This window comes from Myripristis murdjan, chromosome 18, assembly GCF_902150065.1.
Source record: "Myripristis murdjan chromosome 18, fMyrMur1.1, whole genome shotgun sequence".
Taxonomy (NCBI): domain Eukaryota; kingdom Metazoa; phylum Chordata; class Actinopteri; order Holocentriformes; family Holocentridae; genus Myripristis; species Myripristis murdjan.
This window is the reverse complement of record NC_043997.1, coordinates 28,593,890-28,611,848: the sequence shown is the minus strand read 5'-3', so window position 1 is coordinate 28,611,848 and position 17,959 is coordinate 28,593,890. Positions and strand designations below refer to the sequence as shown.

At 41.1% G+C, this 17,959-nt stretch overlaps 1 protein-coding gene across 2 annotated transcripts in view; it reads left to right on the top strand.

Moving 5' to 3' along the window:
* Positions 1–17,959, top strand: part of ablim2 (actin binding LIM protein family, member 2) — a 235,904-nt gene that overhangs the window by 73,881 nt on the left and 144,064 nt on the right. For both annotated transcript variants that reach the window (XM_030075915.1, XM_030075916.1), the window contains exon 2: positions 3,009–3,170. In XM_030075915.1, the coding sequence (XP_029931775.1) occupies positions 3,009–3,170 (162 nt within the window). The remainder of the gene's footprint in view (positions 1–3,008; positions 3,171–17,959) is intronic.

The following is a 17,959-nucleotide window of genomic DNA, read 5'->3' as shown; positions in this document are numbered from 1 at the left end:
CACAGAAAAAAGTGAGCTGAGTTCCTCTGTAAAACCTTTTGTAGACTATCTGCCAAAAAAACAAAATACTTATGAATCAGGTCTTGTCCATTGTAGAAATACATGCAAATGAGTGTATTTACATAGGAAATTTGCATATATGGACATAAAATATAAAAAAAACTAATACAAAACATATTTCTCATGACTTAGGCAAGCAGTTGGGAAAATTTCATGCAGATAGCTGTTCAATAAAAATGTTACCCTAATTTTACTACTTATTTTTACTTGTAGTGTCTTATTGTTATGTTGGAATATATCATAAATAGTATAATATATTGCATATTTACAATTAACAAATTCATTTTTAATAATTTTAGATAGCAAATACCATATAAGAAAAATAATTATAGCAACTTTAGCAAATTCACACATAATGTCCTTATAATCAAAATATAACCATTGGTGCATGACGTCCACTACAGTGGACACTTACATTTGGAGACAGAGCAAAAAAAGTATTTGACCGATTTTGATAAAACTTTCATAAAAGTATTCCTTACTACATACTTAATTAGAAAATATTTTTTGTACCGGCATTTTCCTTGTACAATAAAAGGATTTGGCAGATATCCCAGAGGACACAGTGTCATGTGCACTGTTGTCGGCCATCTTGGATTTATGATGCAATATCTCAGTTATGATTGTTGATAGAGACAGTTATTAAATACACAATACAGAGTAGATTTAGAGGACGCCCCCCTGGTGGTTTGGAGTATGTATTGCAAATCCTGTGTTTTTAAACAGTGTTTCAATATGCGTCCACTGTAGTGGACACCATGCATGAAAGGGTTAAGTCATTTTTGACCTAATTATTTTGCACTGAATGATCATACTTGCCAACTCTCCCGATTCACTCCCGATTTTTAACCCTATCTCCTGCGATGCTCCCGGTCAGTAATTTCTCCTGCTAATCTCCTGATTTTACAGTGAAGGAAACAAGTCAGATTGTGGGGGGTATGTGTCGCAGTATCTGGCCATAGCTGCCAACACTCCCGTTTTTCCCAGGTTTCTCCCGTATTTTAGACTCATCTCCTGCCGAGCCCCCGTTTTGTCTTTTCTCCCGGGAATCTCCCGTAATTTACAAGCCCCAATTTTGTTTGTTAATAATGAGAAACGCACAGTAACTAAGGTTTTATTTTGAAAGCTGAGACCGGAAGCCGCCGCAGCTCCGTTAGTTTAACAGAAGCTGAAACTCACAGCGAAATGTTTAACTGTAAATAAAAGTGCAAATTTTCCAGCCTTTGTCATACAATGCCGAGTTTACTGACTAATTATTAAAAACCTGGATGTGTTGTCAATCGTAACCGGCTCGGCAGGCGCTAATGTCCCCGCACATCTTTTGCTGCTCCCGACCACAAAAATCTCCCGGATTTTACTACTCAAATGTTAGCAGGTATGTGAATGACACACTGGAGGCGGTTGGCTCTGACAGCGTTGCATCACGTGCACCTACGCAACATCACAGCCTATGATTTCCGTTTATGTCAAGCTGCCGTCGTCGCGGGTGTGTGCGCCTGCAGTTATAAAACAATTAGACTACAACTTTGAAATATGCCAATTCTGATATGTTTATACTCAAAACCGACGGAGCAACCTAACACAGACATGTTAGCTTACCGTTTTAGGTGATATGCCATGTTGGTCGTTGAGCTGTGATACGCAAACTGTTGTTTGCAAAGTTTGCATTCGACTTTTTTTCCCATCTATTTTGGTAAAATGCTGCCACACTGACGACGTCTTTGACATGGTAGAGGACTAAATGTTCATTAAACGTTCTTAATTAAGCAAATATTCGGAAAACCAGGTCTAATTTTTTCTTCAATTCAGAACATACGGGCCTACCTATTTGTCTCCGCCAGTGGGTTGGGCTAATCCAAAATTGTGAAAACAAGGGGGGTGTTCTGAAGACAGACTGTTAGGTGTGTTCTGACAACACCCCCATTAGCAATTAGTGCTTTACTCCTGATAAAATTAACACGGCAAATAATCGACCAATCAGATTTTGGTCGACCAAGAAGGTATCGACCAATAAATCGATCAGTCGACTAACAGACTACAGCCCTAATATATATACACGTATATATATGTGTGTGTGTGTTTGTGTATATATATATATATATACATATACACACACACACATACATATAAGGGTAAGGTTTTTACTTTAGTGCAAGCCCATACCATATGGTAAAAGGTAGCTTTATCTTGTTTGCAGTGCCAACAAAGATAAGAGTCAGGTATGCCCATCTCATGCAATCGAACAGGGGTAAAATATGTTCTATGTACAAAATTATAATTGATCATTTTATCTTTCTCTAGATGCTTTATGACCTGTTTTCCAGATATGGTCCCATTCTTCAACTTCCCAGGAAATACTTAAGTCTGTTTGTGTAGTTTTAAATGCAATTTTGCCCTTCTATTTTGCCATTAATTTTAGTTTAAACTCTGTCTCTGTTTGCTTGGGTATGATTACAGCTTCCCCTAAATACAGTATCTGGTCCATTGTAATGTTTCTGCATATATTTTTAAAAAGGCTTTATTTTGTGCTATGCAGATTTCTCATATTGTCTTGTTTTAATAACTTTTTTGGCTGGACAATTTAGAGACTTTTTTTTCTGTGCTGTGAGTTTCCTGTTTTCAAAAAGGGCAGTACTGATTATTGGTCGCTAACGCTTCCCATCGGATTCCATGTTAAAATGGTGGTGGCAGTTGGGGAAAAATAGAAAATTAAACCACCAGCCAATGTCTGGTGGGATAAAAAAAAAACAAAACAAAAAAAAAACGACTTGCTACTGCAGTTAATTTCCTACATTTGGTGGGTAGCCAGTGGGTCACTAAATAAGCAGTTGTTTAGATGGGTTAGCAGGTCCTTCATTTAGGTCAAACCTGTCTCATCACTGAGTGATTACATGTGGACAGTCTATTGTCCTGTATGTCTGACCTGAATCTCTCTGTCTGTCCCACAGTGTTTCAGCAGCAAGCGGTTCACAGCCCTCTGGAGCAGCAGAAGAAGCAAGGAGGAGGAGGAGGAGGGCCCATCGCCTGTCAGAACTGTGGGAAACCCTGCAAGGGCGAGGCACTCCGGGTCCAGAACAAACACTTCCACATCAAGTGCTTCGTATGTAAAGGTACCAAACACTGGGGTGTGACCTATGACCCCTGCAGCTCTCTCTGTCTGACAAACACAGAATTGGAGAGTTGGATTTTGGTTGTAATAGGCAAAATAGACTCTAAATGTCAATGCTTTTTGGGGTGCTTTTGTTTTCCACCATGAGCATGAGTCTTTATCAGCAAAATTGAAAAACGCCATATAGGCCCTCCTAATTTGGGCTTTATAAAAGACATTAACATGGCTGTCAATATAGAAAATAGAGAAGGTGTCTTTTTTGTGAGAGAAAACAATGGAAGTAAAGTAACACACTAATACCTTTTTTTAAAATTGTGCTATACTATGAGATTTTTTTGTTAACTGCAAAATCTGAGAAGATTCACTTGATTTACTTCACAAACGTGAAACGTTGATTGGCAAATTCATAAAAAGTTAGCTTAAAAAAAAACCTCAAGAAAATCACAAGAAACAACACATAAATAAACCAATAAATACGCAAAATTAAGAAAATTTACTGCAAAATGATCCCAACATTTTTTAAACAAAACAAAAAACTATTAAATAAATTAACTATAAAATCACCAGAAAAGTGCAGAAAAAAGTAAAAAACAAAAAGAAAACGAACCAAAAACAAAAACATAAATGTACCTCAAAAAATCCCCCCAAAAATAAGAAATGAAAAGAAACAAAGTGAACTGTATTCAGAGGGCTAAATAAAAGCTTTTTTTAAAAAAGCCCTCCAATGTGCCCAAGTATTAAAACACACTAATATAGACCTCTTGAAGTACAAAAAATACTAATACAGATGTTTTCAAGGTGAACAAATACCAGTAGGAAATTTTTAGACATAGGATAGATATGGAACTGTTTTGGAGAAGTTACAAATATCGAGCTTTGAAAAATACATGCACCCTGGAAGAAATCTACCATCAGTTCCCTCTGAGAAGAAGCCAGTATTGTTTCTAGTACTGTCATGGATATTTAGGCGTGTTCTGACTTTGCATGTGCGTGTACTTGTGGTTTGGGGCGGGTGTCAGATTTTTTGCATGTGATTCTACTCGTGTGTGTGTGTGTGTGTGTGTGTGTGTGTGTGTGTGTGTGTGTGTGTGCTCCTCCCAGCCCAGTCTCTCAACACAGAGAGTGTGTTGTTATCAACACACTCTCTGGTTGCTGGGAAACCGGCAGGGTTGCTACAGTGTCGGCAGCTTCCCGGAGTTTATCGCCTTTATTCTTATATTGCCTGCAGACTCCCTGTCTGCACATTGCTTCTCCTCCTCCTCCTTTTCCTCAGTGCGTTTCAGAGCAGTTACATTCTCACTCTCAGCTGTCTTCATCTCCCCTATGGAGACTACAGCAGGCTAGGGTCACTTGGTTATTAGCTGCTTGCAACCATTAGTAAACACAGACTGCAGTGCACAGATTTGTAGAAGCACTGCTTCTCAGTGTGGTACAAAATGCCAGAAGTTATGGTTGTGCACTATTTGAGTTGTGCTAAAGACCCTCTTCACTCAAAAATGTGTTTTCTTTATGCTTCAAAGCTCTTGAAAGCTTGACTGTGACTATAGATTGGTTTTCATTACAATCTATTACACTAGCTCAGTGCACAACACTAGCTAATGTTACAGTGCACAACGTTAGCTAACCTTACAGTGCACAACACTAGCTAATGTTACAGTGCACAACGTTAGCTAACCTTACAGTGCACAACACTAGCTAATGTCACAGTGCACAACGTTAGCTAACCTTACAGTGCACAACACTAGCTAATGTCACAGTGCACAACACAAGCTAATGTTACAGTGCACTTGACAGTTACAGACTTACTGATATAAACAAATTGAGAAACTTACCATACGGATACATCATGTCTCTTTCAGTAGTTTATATTTTTTGTGGAATAAACATATACACTACTCACAAAAAGTTAGGGATATTTGGCTTTTGGGTGAAATTTATGGAAAATATAAAAAGTTCACGCTACAGTGATATTATATCATGAAAGTAGGGCATTTAAGTAGAAGCATACACTGGTGATTTCCTCATCTCAAACAATTTCTTGAAACAAAAGCCAACAACAGTGGTGGATATACCACAACAAAAAATGTCAGTGTCAATAACTTGTGTCAATAACTTGTCAGTGTCAATAAATGTCAATTACAGCTTGACAACAACGTCTCATGCTGTTCACAAGTCGACTTATTGTCTGCTGAGGCATGGCATCCCACTTTCCTTGAAGGGCGGCCCTCAGGACATTGAGGTTCTGGGGTACAGAGCTCCGAGCCTCTACACGGCGACTCAGCTGATCCCATAGGTTTTCTATGGGATGCAGGTCTGGAGAAAGTGCAGGCCACTCCATTTGAGGTACCCCAGTCTCCAGCAGCCGTTCCCTAATGATACGACCTCGATGAGCTGGAGCATCAAACACCTGATGTGAATTTTGCCGTTAAACTCCTTGTTAGAGAACAGCAACTTGTGCAAAAAGTAATGAACCATTGAACAGTTGGACATGTGCATTCAAAAGTTTACAGAAGGTCACATTAAGTTCACCTGTAAAGGTTATAATGCATTTTAGGTTCATCCTGAAATTTCACCTGAAAGCCGAATATCCCTAACTTTTTGTGAGTAGTATATATCAATAATCACAGAATTTGGATTTTGAATATCTGGAGGGGATCAAGTAAAATCTCTCTTTATCTCTCTCATTCACTGAACTGATTCTTGTAAAACACAAAAAATGTGTCCTGTATGAATTCAATACTGACCATCTATAGTCTTAGCCTATTTTAGATATATAGATAGATAGATAGATTTTTATTGTCATTGCACAATCATATACGTATAATAATGCAACGAAATTAGGGCTCAGTCCTTTCGGTGCAGGGGAGAATAGAAAGCATCATGCATCTTTCTAGTTGAATAGCCAAGTCCAGTAATAGATGGCTGCAGCCATGTCTCTGATATCAGAAAAAATGCAACAGTCACGGAAACACTTGTTGGATGTGCAAGCACAGTTCGTCATCCCGTGTTCGCCATGGACCTGGCGCTGGAAAATGCTGGGAGGCGGCGGCCAAAGGGCTGTCCTTTCAGCCGTGTCAACGCGCCGGCCCTGCAGCCTCGGCGTCCTCCGGAATGTCCTGGCAGCGACGAAAGTCCGGTGAAATTGGCATCCCGCAGCGCAATCCCAAACTCAAAAGGTCCTGATAACTGTTGTTTCCTTTGCTTGTTTATGTTTCCTCCTGGACTTGTCACTGGGAAGAACTATCCACGGAGACCCCGGTGTTCTAACGGCGTCCTCCGGAATGTCCTGGTAGCGATGAAAGTCCGGCGAAAATGGTACCTCGCAGCACAATCCCAAGCTCAAAAGGTGCTGACAACTGTACACGTTTATAATGACAGGACAAAGCCATAGGCTATTTACTGAAGAGTTGGTGAAATTAGGGCTATGTCCACATGGAGCTTTTTTAGAGTTAAAAAATAAAAACTTTTAACAGCATCCAAAACTGCCAGGTAATGTAAGGAAGAGGTATATGTGGACATGGAGGAGGTTGAGCTCTTCCTAAAAATCTGAAATGAATACAATATAAATTAATACTTTTTTTTCTAGATATTTTCCTCTTTTATGGTGAGCTTTTATGTTGGCCTTAAAAAGGAATGTGCAAATCATGGCAACTACACACCTTGGGACATGTGTTGCTCTGTCCGTGCTTTTAACATACATTTTCATCAGACATTAATGGCTCTAAGGGCCCACTCACATTGGCAAGTTTGAGCCCGTATCGTGCTAAAGCCAAAACCCCCCCCTCCCCAGTCCCCGGCTGGCCTGCACTCACATTACCTTTTTCCCAAACGCGCCCAAGCAGGATTGCCCCCGGTGTGCGCGTCATCACGTTGAAATACGACAACAACAGGCATGGCCCGACGTCATTATAAATCAATGTAGTTCAAATACATCATGTCTTCCTTTTAACTAAAAAACGTTTTTGGTCCTTTTAATCAGACATGGGATGTTTATTTACCTTGACAGTTTCGGAAGTAACTTCCTCCTTCTTCAGAAAGGTCCAACTGACAGCCGGAGCGGCACCTGGCAGATCCGGCAGACCGGGTGACCGCACACCGCGCGGTGCCGCGGCCAGTGCCGGCTGGTGCCGACGCGGTGCTGGCCAGCACCAGGTCTGCCGGATCTCCGCACACAGACTGCTGTACTTTCATTATAAACCGACTTTTGTTTATACGCGGTTGCAGCAGCACAACAGACAATGACACAGACAACATGGTTGATTATTGATTGCGCAACGCGGCCATTCGCCGGTAATCGCGCTGCGCACATTAAACAGTTTTGCAGAGGCAGGAGGAAAGTTGCATGATTTACGTCCGCGCACTGCGTGCGTGACCGTGCATGTGCTCATGTACGCGCCCGTACCGTGCAGAAGCACACCCCTTCCAACTGTGCCAGAGCGGGGGAAGTGTACTGTATTCAAGCACGATACGGAGCGATCACACTGGTCAAAGAATCCGGATTTTAAGGGCAATCGTGCTTGGGCGCGGATCAAACTTGCCAGTGTGAGTGGCCTCTGAGTCGTTACTTCCCAATTATTGGAGATCATGATTAAAGGGATGGGGAGTGTGCTTCTTGTTCTTGACTAAAGTTATTTGGCACGTTTTTCAGAAGGTCTTAATTAGGAAGCGAGGGATTGGTTAATGAAATGCCAGGCATTCAGGAGACATATTAATTCCATGTAGACTCAACAAGCAGAGGCAAAACTTCAACCCAGTTCAGTTAGCTACATACAGATGCCCCTGGCTCACTGGCCACCCAGGCACACACACACACACAGACACACATGTACACTAGAAACCCCCTTGGCTATTCCTCCTCCATAAATCCCAAGCATGATGGCGCAAATCTGATTTCCAACTAATTTGAGCGGTACAGCATTGTAAGATCATCCAGACCAGGTGGGAAGTTGGGTTGGCCAATTTGCTATTAAAACTTCCAGATATGGACTGACAGGAATCTCAAACTCACTGATGGAAACAAAATAAACTGTAGCAGGTGACCAAGGGTCAGGTTGCTACATGCTCAACACATTTGACCTGGTGACAGTAGGCCTTTCTCTGGTTGTAGCCAAGTTCAACAGAGTAGTGTTTACACAGAGCTTAGCTTTTAAATTTACAAAAAACAAACAAACAAACAAGCAAAAAATATCAGGTTAGCTATTTTCCCCTGTGAGTCTGATATGTGGACTGTTGTGGACCTATGACTCGCTATCCTCTATCATAATCATCACAGCCTCTTCAGTATGAACCTGGAAGGGGATCAAGCCTGTGACCTATATCTGTAGTCCTGTATTAGTGCCAATTACAAACAGCCTGGGTGTTAGCCAGTGGGATACTAGTGCTAGGTCTGAAGTGGGGAACCATCAACAATTTGCTAGCCATGTGTAATTAACACCAAGTAGTGAAGGGGATTGAATGAATGTTATTAATATTAGCCCTATTAGTGCTGGCCTGATATCAAGATAGTTCAAGAGCACTAATGATGACAGCAAGCTCAGTGTTTTTAGCAACATCTAACGCTAGCTGATTTGCTAACTCCTTAAACTCTGATTTTCCTTTAATTTTCCCCATAAGTAGCTACAACATTTAAAAAAAAATATTGAGTGTCACATCCATATTCTGTGTCTGCTGGATGTAGCGCCTGAAGCTCCATGACTCTTACAGTGAGTGAAATATTCAAAGCCAAGATACTAATGTTCTATGACTGTAGCATCACATCAAATAGAAAACATCTACATGTCTTGTGCATCATTTTACACACATTTCCCTGGAATTCAGCAGGAAACTTTGGGATCTCTGTAGCGCTTTCTTGGTATCTAATGCCTTAAGATACAGTGCCCTGGGTTCTTTTGCTTTACTGACTTCTAAGGAAGTTACTTGTTTTTGCCACTTATTTAAATGGTGTAACTGGTTTTAACACTTCTTTAACAGAGTATCATATAATTATTTTAACCAACTTCAATTCTTTTAAACAATCACAGATGAAATCAGAATAGGAGTGTATGACTAATATATGATAGCCTTTTAAACTCAACTGTTAACTTATTCTATTTATTACACTGACACAAAGGTAAATTCTATGAAATTATATTTATTCACAGATAAAATAAAATAACAATTAAATTCACATGAGTTGTCCTCTTTTATAATTGTCGTGTAGTTTCCTCAACAGACAAATGTTCTATCCCACCTCTGGAGATATTCAAGTAAGAGAAAATAAAATACAGGTATAGGTAACCTTTAAACCTGACCAACACTCTCACAATAACCAGGTAAACAGTACGTATGAAACCCTTAAGGATCAACACGGGAGGATTTAACCTCAATTACTGACCAGCCCGACAGTAAATTCACACCTTTAACCGGAACTTAACCACCACACCTCATCAAAACGGCAGAAATATTCTCTTTTCACTCTTGTGGATCCACACCAAAACAAAGACAAAAGCCGGCAATAAAACAAATAAATTAAAACAAAATAACCCCCCGTTGCAGGCCTGATAGAAGCTAGCGTGCGTTGTGTGTGCGTGAGCTCTTCACTCTCGCGGTGCGTGTGACAGTGGGTTACTCACCAACCCAGAGAAAAGTCCAAGTCCTTACTCCAATGGCACAGAAACAATCCCACCTCAGTCTCAAGATGAGAGAAAGTCAAAATATCCCGTCTCGGCGGCGATGACGATGGAAACAGCTGGTTTCCTTCGGTGTCCTAGGCGCTGCCGTGCCCCTCCGCTCCCCAACGTGCTATCCGGAGTCCTCAGCGGGCTTCACAGTCCATACAAAGCCGTGAAGTACTCACTCGCTAGCAAAGCGCTAGCCACGCTGTAAGCAGGCAGTCCACACAGTTAAGCATAAGCATAATGCAATACAAACTTGACAAAATACCCTTAGAAGTACAACACACTTCTTTTTAAGGAATTAGAGTGGCTAAATATTACAATTAGCTTACCTTTATGGCTAATAGCCACTAGACACAAAAGCACACTCTGCTACTGCGGTGTTCCAGACTCACACACCCACTTGCTATGCTCGACTGCGCAGCTCGCTTATCCCGCCCCTTGACCAATCAGAATTTGAGAAACATGATGTGTCTCTATACTGACCAACCATAAAGCAGGAAAAGAAAATTACACAGGTAATCAAGGTAATATGTCACACCTCGTGTTAAGGAATGTACATTTCAGTCAATCTATGCAAAACTCACAGTTTTAAGGTGACATACCCCCTCACAACAACACTGTAGGGATTTTTCTTGATATACATACTTTTCTTGGTACACATCAGTTTATTCACAGTATTTTCACTCTGAGAATTAACCCAGGGGTTACATCTCTACTAGAATTTCACACAATGTTTTGTGGATTCAAAGCTCGGCCCCACCACAATGTCCAATCCACCCATATGTGCATTAGTTCTGAAGAGGTTAACAGAAATAAAGATGCAGCCACTTCCTTTTTTTTTTTTTTTTTTGGGGGGGGGGGGGGGGGGGGGGGGGGGGGGGGGGGGGGGGGGTGCAGCACAAAATACATTTGACCAAAATAAGGTTGATAACTCCTTTCCCTAGAGAGAGGACAGATGCAACCTGGAAACCAACTGTCATACACACTGTTACATGATGCAATCACTTGCATGTACTATATTTATGTGTGAATTATGTCCAGTATCTATATTTCCTTGTCTTTTACGACATGTGATAGTTTTCTCAAATAAATGCAGTTACTTAAAAGGACCAGCCACACAGAAGACTGTAAAAAAACAATAAAGCAAAGTTCAGGAGTCCCAATACCAGGCAACATGGGCTACTTCTTTCATTTCTTTTATTACTTTTGCTACTTTATAATGCTGTACACTTTATGTTATTTTATCTTTACTGATTTTATTTGACAAACGTAGAATTTTTAATTATGTTAGACCTACTTGCTTAACTTTTGTTACTGTTTTACTTATGTTACTGTAGTTACTGAGCAACCTCTGGCATAACAATTTTTTTAGTAAAGGTAAAGGAATGGTGAATAGTAAATGGACTGCATTTCTATAGCGCTTTTTCTAGGCTACTCAACTCAACCACTCAAAGCACTTTACAGTGTTTGCCTCATATTCACCCATTCATACACATATTCACACACCGATGGCAGAGGCTACAATACAAGGTGCCTAGCTGTCCATCAGGAGTGGTGAGGGGTTCATTATCTTGCTCAAGGACAAACTCTGGAGGAGCTGGAGATCGAATTCTTAAAGTTATATCTTATCTTAACAGAGTAGAATATATGGCAGTCAATGAAACTAAATGACATAAAATTATCACTACATTTGATTCCAAATATTTACCAGTAAGTGGACTGTCATTTTTACATGGCCCAATATTTTTGATGAATACACAATTATAAGTTGATATGAAATCCATGGTTGTAAAATTATGGCAATTTCAGAAGATTTCCACTAGCACTGATGCTGTGTGGTGTTAACTGCTTATATAGCTAGTTGTACCTTCATACCAAGCATCTGTTCATTTTCAACACAGAAAAAAAAAAAAGATACTGGAATTCTGCGAGCTTTTTCTGGAAAAGTCTTTTTGACCGCTCCCTATATAGCCTAGAACACTGTCTCTCAAACTCCAGGGCGTACGTGGGATTTAAAAAATATATATTTTAAAAAATAACATGCACGCAAGGTTCCTTAAAAATCATTATTTAGGCTAATAAATATGCATTAACGTATAAATGGAAGTTCATAAATGGAATTTTATATTCAGTATTTAATTTCATCATCCTGAAAAAACCCAGCAGTCTAACAGCTAACACCCAGTGAAAACATCACATCCAGCTGTTGATCTGACCAGCAGACCCTCACCATGCAGCTAAAGCACGTGTTTACACGCTGACTTCCAGAAAGAAGCACATGCAGACCTTGAACTGGACAAATACTATCACTAGCCATCACTGGCCTCTCTGATTACAATGCTGCAGGCTGATACTCTTAATGCGGTCAGTGTAAATCTGTCGTACCCTTAAAATTAAATTACCTATTCAAAAGGAGATGAAACATGATTTCATAAAAGAGTCCTGTATTTTAATTCCCATATAACCTGAAAGATTTATCTCATCCTCTGAACAAAATTCGCACAAAAAATCACAGCTGGTACCGAAATAAAACACACTTCCTGCACCACAAAGCTCAATATTGATAGCCACCAGCACCAAAACATCAATTAGTGCTAGGTAAATGCTCCAGTGTTTATAGCTTCAATGTGGGATGTGGGTTTTTTTGAGTATCAGATGTAGGCGACCACGTAGCTGTAATTAAAAGGTCATCACAGGGCAAACCAACAACATAAACACAAATCAAGTCTAAATCAGTCATTTATATATTTTTTCTATTAAAAAATAAGATGTACATAGTTTGATGGCCACTAGAAGAAAAGACCTGTGGTTATCTGTGGTGCATCTTGGTTTCAGGTTTTGAAGGGTCCTCTGCTTCTTGAAATTCACCAGCTCTTTAGTCTTTGTGATGCCTGTGGAGGTTCTCAGTCAGCCAGGTCATGGTTCTCCACATAGAGTTGAATTTCAGTCATCTGGACAGATTCTTGAAAACATTTCACTTCTCATCCAAGAAGCTTCTTCAATTCAGAACTGAAGAAGCATGTGGAAGGGTGGGCCAAAGCCACATCATCAAACCTGTTAAAAACAGATTTGACTCATTGGTCTCATCCACACCCTCTGCATCCCCCCAGTCGATCTCCACACCTCCCTCACGTTCTTTTGTTGGTGTTTCCTCTCAAGCTTTTTACAGTAACAATCCTTGCCGTCAGTTGTCTTTTCCCTCAGTTCATTCAGCATCTTCTTCATCGCCTACCTGTCTCCACTCCTGAAGGCTGTCTTCTTTGATACTTTGATGTCCTTGGTCATCCAGGGTTTATTTTTGGGGAAGCAGCTCACAGTTCTTAAGGGGAACCATGCTTTCCACACAAAAATGTATGCAATCTGTTATGCCTCCTGTGAGTCCATCTATATTCTACATGTGCATTACTGAGAACATCACAGTCTGTCGCCTCAAAACAGCCTTGGAGAGTCTCCTCAGCTTCCTGTGACCATCTCCAGACAGTTCTGATGATCACCAGCTGCTGCTGGACTGTTGGGTGGAACATAGGCTTAAGGTAGACCAGGTTGTGATCTGATCTGCCCAGATACAGGGGAGAGAGAGCTATGAAGCTGTGTGCTTCCTTAATTGTTTCAATATGAACAGGGTTTTTGCCAGATCGCTATGAAGGCACTCGAGTGCAATGTCTGTACTCTCGAGTACACAGAGTTGATTACCTCAGCAGCCTGAATGGATGGAATGGATGGAGACTTACTCCTAACAGTTCGATATCTGGGTTGCACACACAGACACAGCTGTGGCTCTGTATAACAAATAACACACACACTGAAACACACTCTTGCTCCTCCTGAGTTATGTTGACTCATACATCTTACTACTTATTTTACGTATTTTTAAATTTTATTTTAATCCTCATACCCTTCCCCAGGGGGCCACTACCCCCACCTAGGCCGTTATTGCAAATAAGAGTCTGCTCTTAATTAACCTGCCTAGTTAAATAAAGGTTGTAAGTAAGTAAGTGTAAGTACTACCAGAGAGTTTGCGTTTTCCATAATGATTGAAGGATACAGTGTTTATCTTCTCTTCCTTAGCCATTGCCTCCTCCCAGTTCTGCAGCTCCAGTACTCTCTCCTCAACTCCTTGGGGATTTCAGGTCTTCCACTGAGCAAACAACACTGTTTGAGGCTCATCAGCTGATCCCTGCAATAAACAATGGATCCTTGTTAGCTGGCTAGCTAGCTGACAAATAGGCTTATTTTTTATATTATAGCAATACACAGCAGACAGGCTAATGGCCTTCCTTGGCTCTTACCAGGGTTCCAGCGGGGTCTTAAAAAAGTCTTAAAAGCATTGAATTACGAATTTGGAAATAATACCTTAAAAAGTCTTGAATTTTGATATCTAGGTCTTAAAATTTGTTAAATTTCTTGTCAAATGTTGTCAACCACGATTATTTTGATAAAATAACGTAAATGAAGAGCGGCCGAAGCAATAATTTCGAATGTAATTCAGCACTAGGAAAATGCAACGAATACGTCACTGACGACCTCGCGCTACAGCAGACACAAGACTATGAACGACAAGACAAGTAGTTGTTTTTTTAGTTAATTCACGCTTGGAAAATGGGGAGATGTAAATTCAACGAAGCGTGGATGGATAAAATTTCTTTCCGTCATTGGTTAAAACCTGTGGTAGATAACGTTTTTGAAGCCTACTGCACCTTGTGCAAAAAGAGGATTCAGCTTGGAACAATGGGGGTGAAGGCGTTGGACTCTTTCCCAGAGGAAAGGAACAAACTCCTTCAAACACCACCAGGTCCCCACCAGCTAACGTTAGTCAGCTAGCTGCTAATGCGCCTGAGGTCGCCGCTAATGCTAGCCAGCTAGCTGCTAGTGCTTCTTCAGCCCCTCCTGCCACAACCACAGCTAACGCTAGAGTCAATCTACACGTGTCTTTCAGGTCCATGCCAAAGCTGAAAGCAGAGTTGTTGTGGACTCTTCACACCATTGCCAAACACCAGTCCCAGAGTTGCCAACTTTTCAAAAAACCTTGGAGTGAGGATTGCCCCCGGTATGTACGTCATCACGTTTTAATACGACACACGCATGGCCCGACGTCATCATAAATCAATATACTGTAGGCCTAGTTCAAATAGCCTACATTCATCATGTCTTCCTTTTAACTAAAAGATGTTTTTGTAGGCTACTTTGTAATCAGACATAGGGATGTTTATTTACCTTATGTTTCGGAGGTAACTTCCTCCTTCAGAAAGGTCCAACTGACAGCTGGCAGCACCTGTCAGATCCGGAAGACCTGACCTGTGCAGTGCTGGCGCGGTGCCGGCGCGGTGCCGGCCGGCTCCAGGTCTGCCAGATCTGACAGGTGCGCCGCGCACACAGACTGCCGTACTTTCATTATAAACCGACTTTTGTTTATATGTGGTTGCAGCAGCACAACAACAACAACACAGACAACATGGTTGATTATTGATTGCGCAATGCGGCGATTTGCCAGTAATCGCACTGCGCGCATTAAACGATTTTTGCGGAGGAAGGAGGAAAGTTGCATGATTTACACCGTATCCACGTTCGCGCTGCGTGCGTGACCGTGCATGTGCTCGTGCATGAACGCTTGGGCACGGTACAAACTTTATAATGTGAGTAGCCTCTAAACTCAATTCATTTCATTGGATGATATACCGGTGGGGTGAGTGAAAGTCCCTGATTGATCGAAAAGATTCTTCTGATTGGCTGAGCCCTTGCCCTAACCCTAACCCTAACCCTAACCTAACCTAACCCAGCCGCCGCCGCCTCTGCTCTGCAGGCATAACTTATCGATCACAAGTGGCTTTTCTCAGGCTCAACAGATAGATCACAGATAAACAGAACTGTTTTTAGTCAAAAGAAAAAAAGGCTCTTGATGAGCACTTCAGCGTGAGAAATCGGAGGTGTGGCGTGAGAGCGTGTGAAACCAATCAAATGCGTGAGTCTCACGGCCAATGCGTGAGAGTTGGCAGCTCTGCAGTCCTACAATGGAAGGAGTTCATTTTTCTTTGCCGGTAGGGCTGTTAAATAGGCCAAGAAATAGGTATTAATTTTTGATATAAATGGTCTTAAAAGGTCTTAAAAAGACTTGAATTTAACTTGAAGAAACCTGTAGGAACCATGTCTTACCTCACTATTGCAGTCTGTATCTACTTCATTCATTGTGGAGCAGTACAATCCCAGTGAAGCTCCTTCCCTATTGTTCTCACAATAGGGAAGGAGTTAACTCACCAAACTTGGTGGATGTATTACACTCAGAAAGAGCACTAAATCTCACTGTACATGAGTAAGAATCCAAACATCCAATCACTTTAACACTGTGGAGTCAAGGCCATGAATGACAGCACCCTCTACATACACACACCCATACCTAAATATTCACATGGATATACAGTCATTGTGAAACATGAGGCAAGGTTAAGGTCACACACTCACAGCAATAAGCACATATACATGTGCAATAAGCACATGTATACTTGATACACACACACACACACACACACACACACACACACACACACACACACAGGGAGTCATTGTTAAAACATGAAGTAGTGTCAAGGTCACACATTTATAGCAGTAAGAATGCAGCACAGAGATATTTCATATGGTGTTAAAACATGTCTGTAAATAAGATCTGTGGGGCTGTAGTGTATTGGAAACACATACACAGCCACAGCAGGCTCAGAATTGGATTAACCCAAATTACATCTAAGTGGAATGCAAATTCAGTTCTTTTGTACAGTTCTGCATCCCATGTTCCCCCTCCCTGTGGCGGTGTGACAAATTGGCTGTAGTGCGCCACTTTTCATTGGTGCTCTTTGGTGAACGCACCTGCTACATATTGTTTTTGCACAGATGCACTGCATAAGTTTCTAGTCCGTTCTGTTTCTTGAGCATGTATGCTGATTAGTAACTTAACATAACATCACTGACATTTATTTTACCGGGTTTGTGTTAGGTGTTCGGTTACATATCTGTCATGCCCTCTGAAATGAAAACATCATAGATTTTGTTTTTTTGTGTACCTTATTAGATTTGTAAGACATTGGCTGCACTGGCTATAGTTTCAATACTACATGTCTCGCCAGAGCTGCTGGAATACGGTGGGGAAGGGGCCATCCTGCAATTCTCCATCTTTTATAGTTTCAGTGATGTCACAAAGGAAATACCACGTATTGTATTCTTTGTGGGGGAATCCATGTCTTTATGAATACATTTTTTTTCTCATTCATTTTCAAAATCACTTATCTGTAAGGGTTGTGGTGGGTGCTGGAGCCTATACCAGCACTCACTGGGGGAAAGGCAGGGGAAACGCCCTGTTGGTCTGTCACAGCGCAGCCAGATAAACATTCACAGTCACACACACATTCACACCTAGGGGCAATTTAGTATCTCCAGTACACCTACCTTGCATGTCTTTGGACTCTTGGAGAAAACCAGCTCCCAGCAGAAACCCAAGACATGGGGAGAACATGCAAACTCTACACAGAAGACAACAGTGCTAACCATTGCACCACCGTGTTGCCCTTATTTTTTAATTTCATTTTTTTCTGAAATGTGATTTATCAATCTGCATTGAGGTGTCTTTGTATTCTTTTGCTATAGAAACTGAGATATGTCAGTGATGAGGCAGCTATGATATGTGGGTAATTAGAGCAAAACATTTTGGGGTGAAGAGGTGACCCGTTGAGAAAGAGGCTGGTTAAACTAGTCCTCAGGTCGGGTCGTAGGTATGGAAATGGTATATAGATCAGTTGAGTTCAGCCAAGGGGAAGAAAAGGAGTGTTGCTGAGCGCACTTGCCTGAGGTATGTTTTCCTGAGTTTCGTTATTCCTCAGTTATAGAGACAATTTTTCCGTGTATATTTTTTTCTATTTTTCAGCACTAATTATTAGGACATTGAAAATAAACCAATGCATCCTTGATGGGAAACATTGAGACTGCCTCCTTTTTTGACACTCTGGCTAAGGCTATACCACTGGTGGGCTTAGTGCGTGAGTGAACAAGCATAAGTTGTGAGCAGAGCAGGTTTATTTCTCCAGAGAAACCTTTGAATCCATCATTTGACTTTTCTCTCGCCATGAACTGGAGTGTGTACACAAATTTGAAA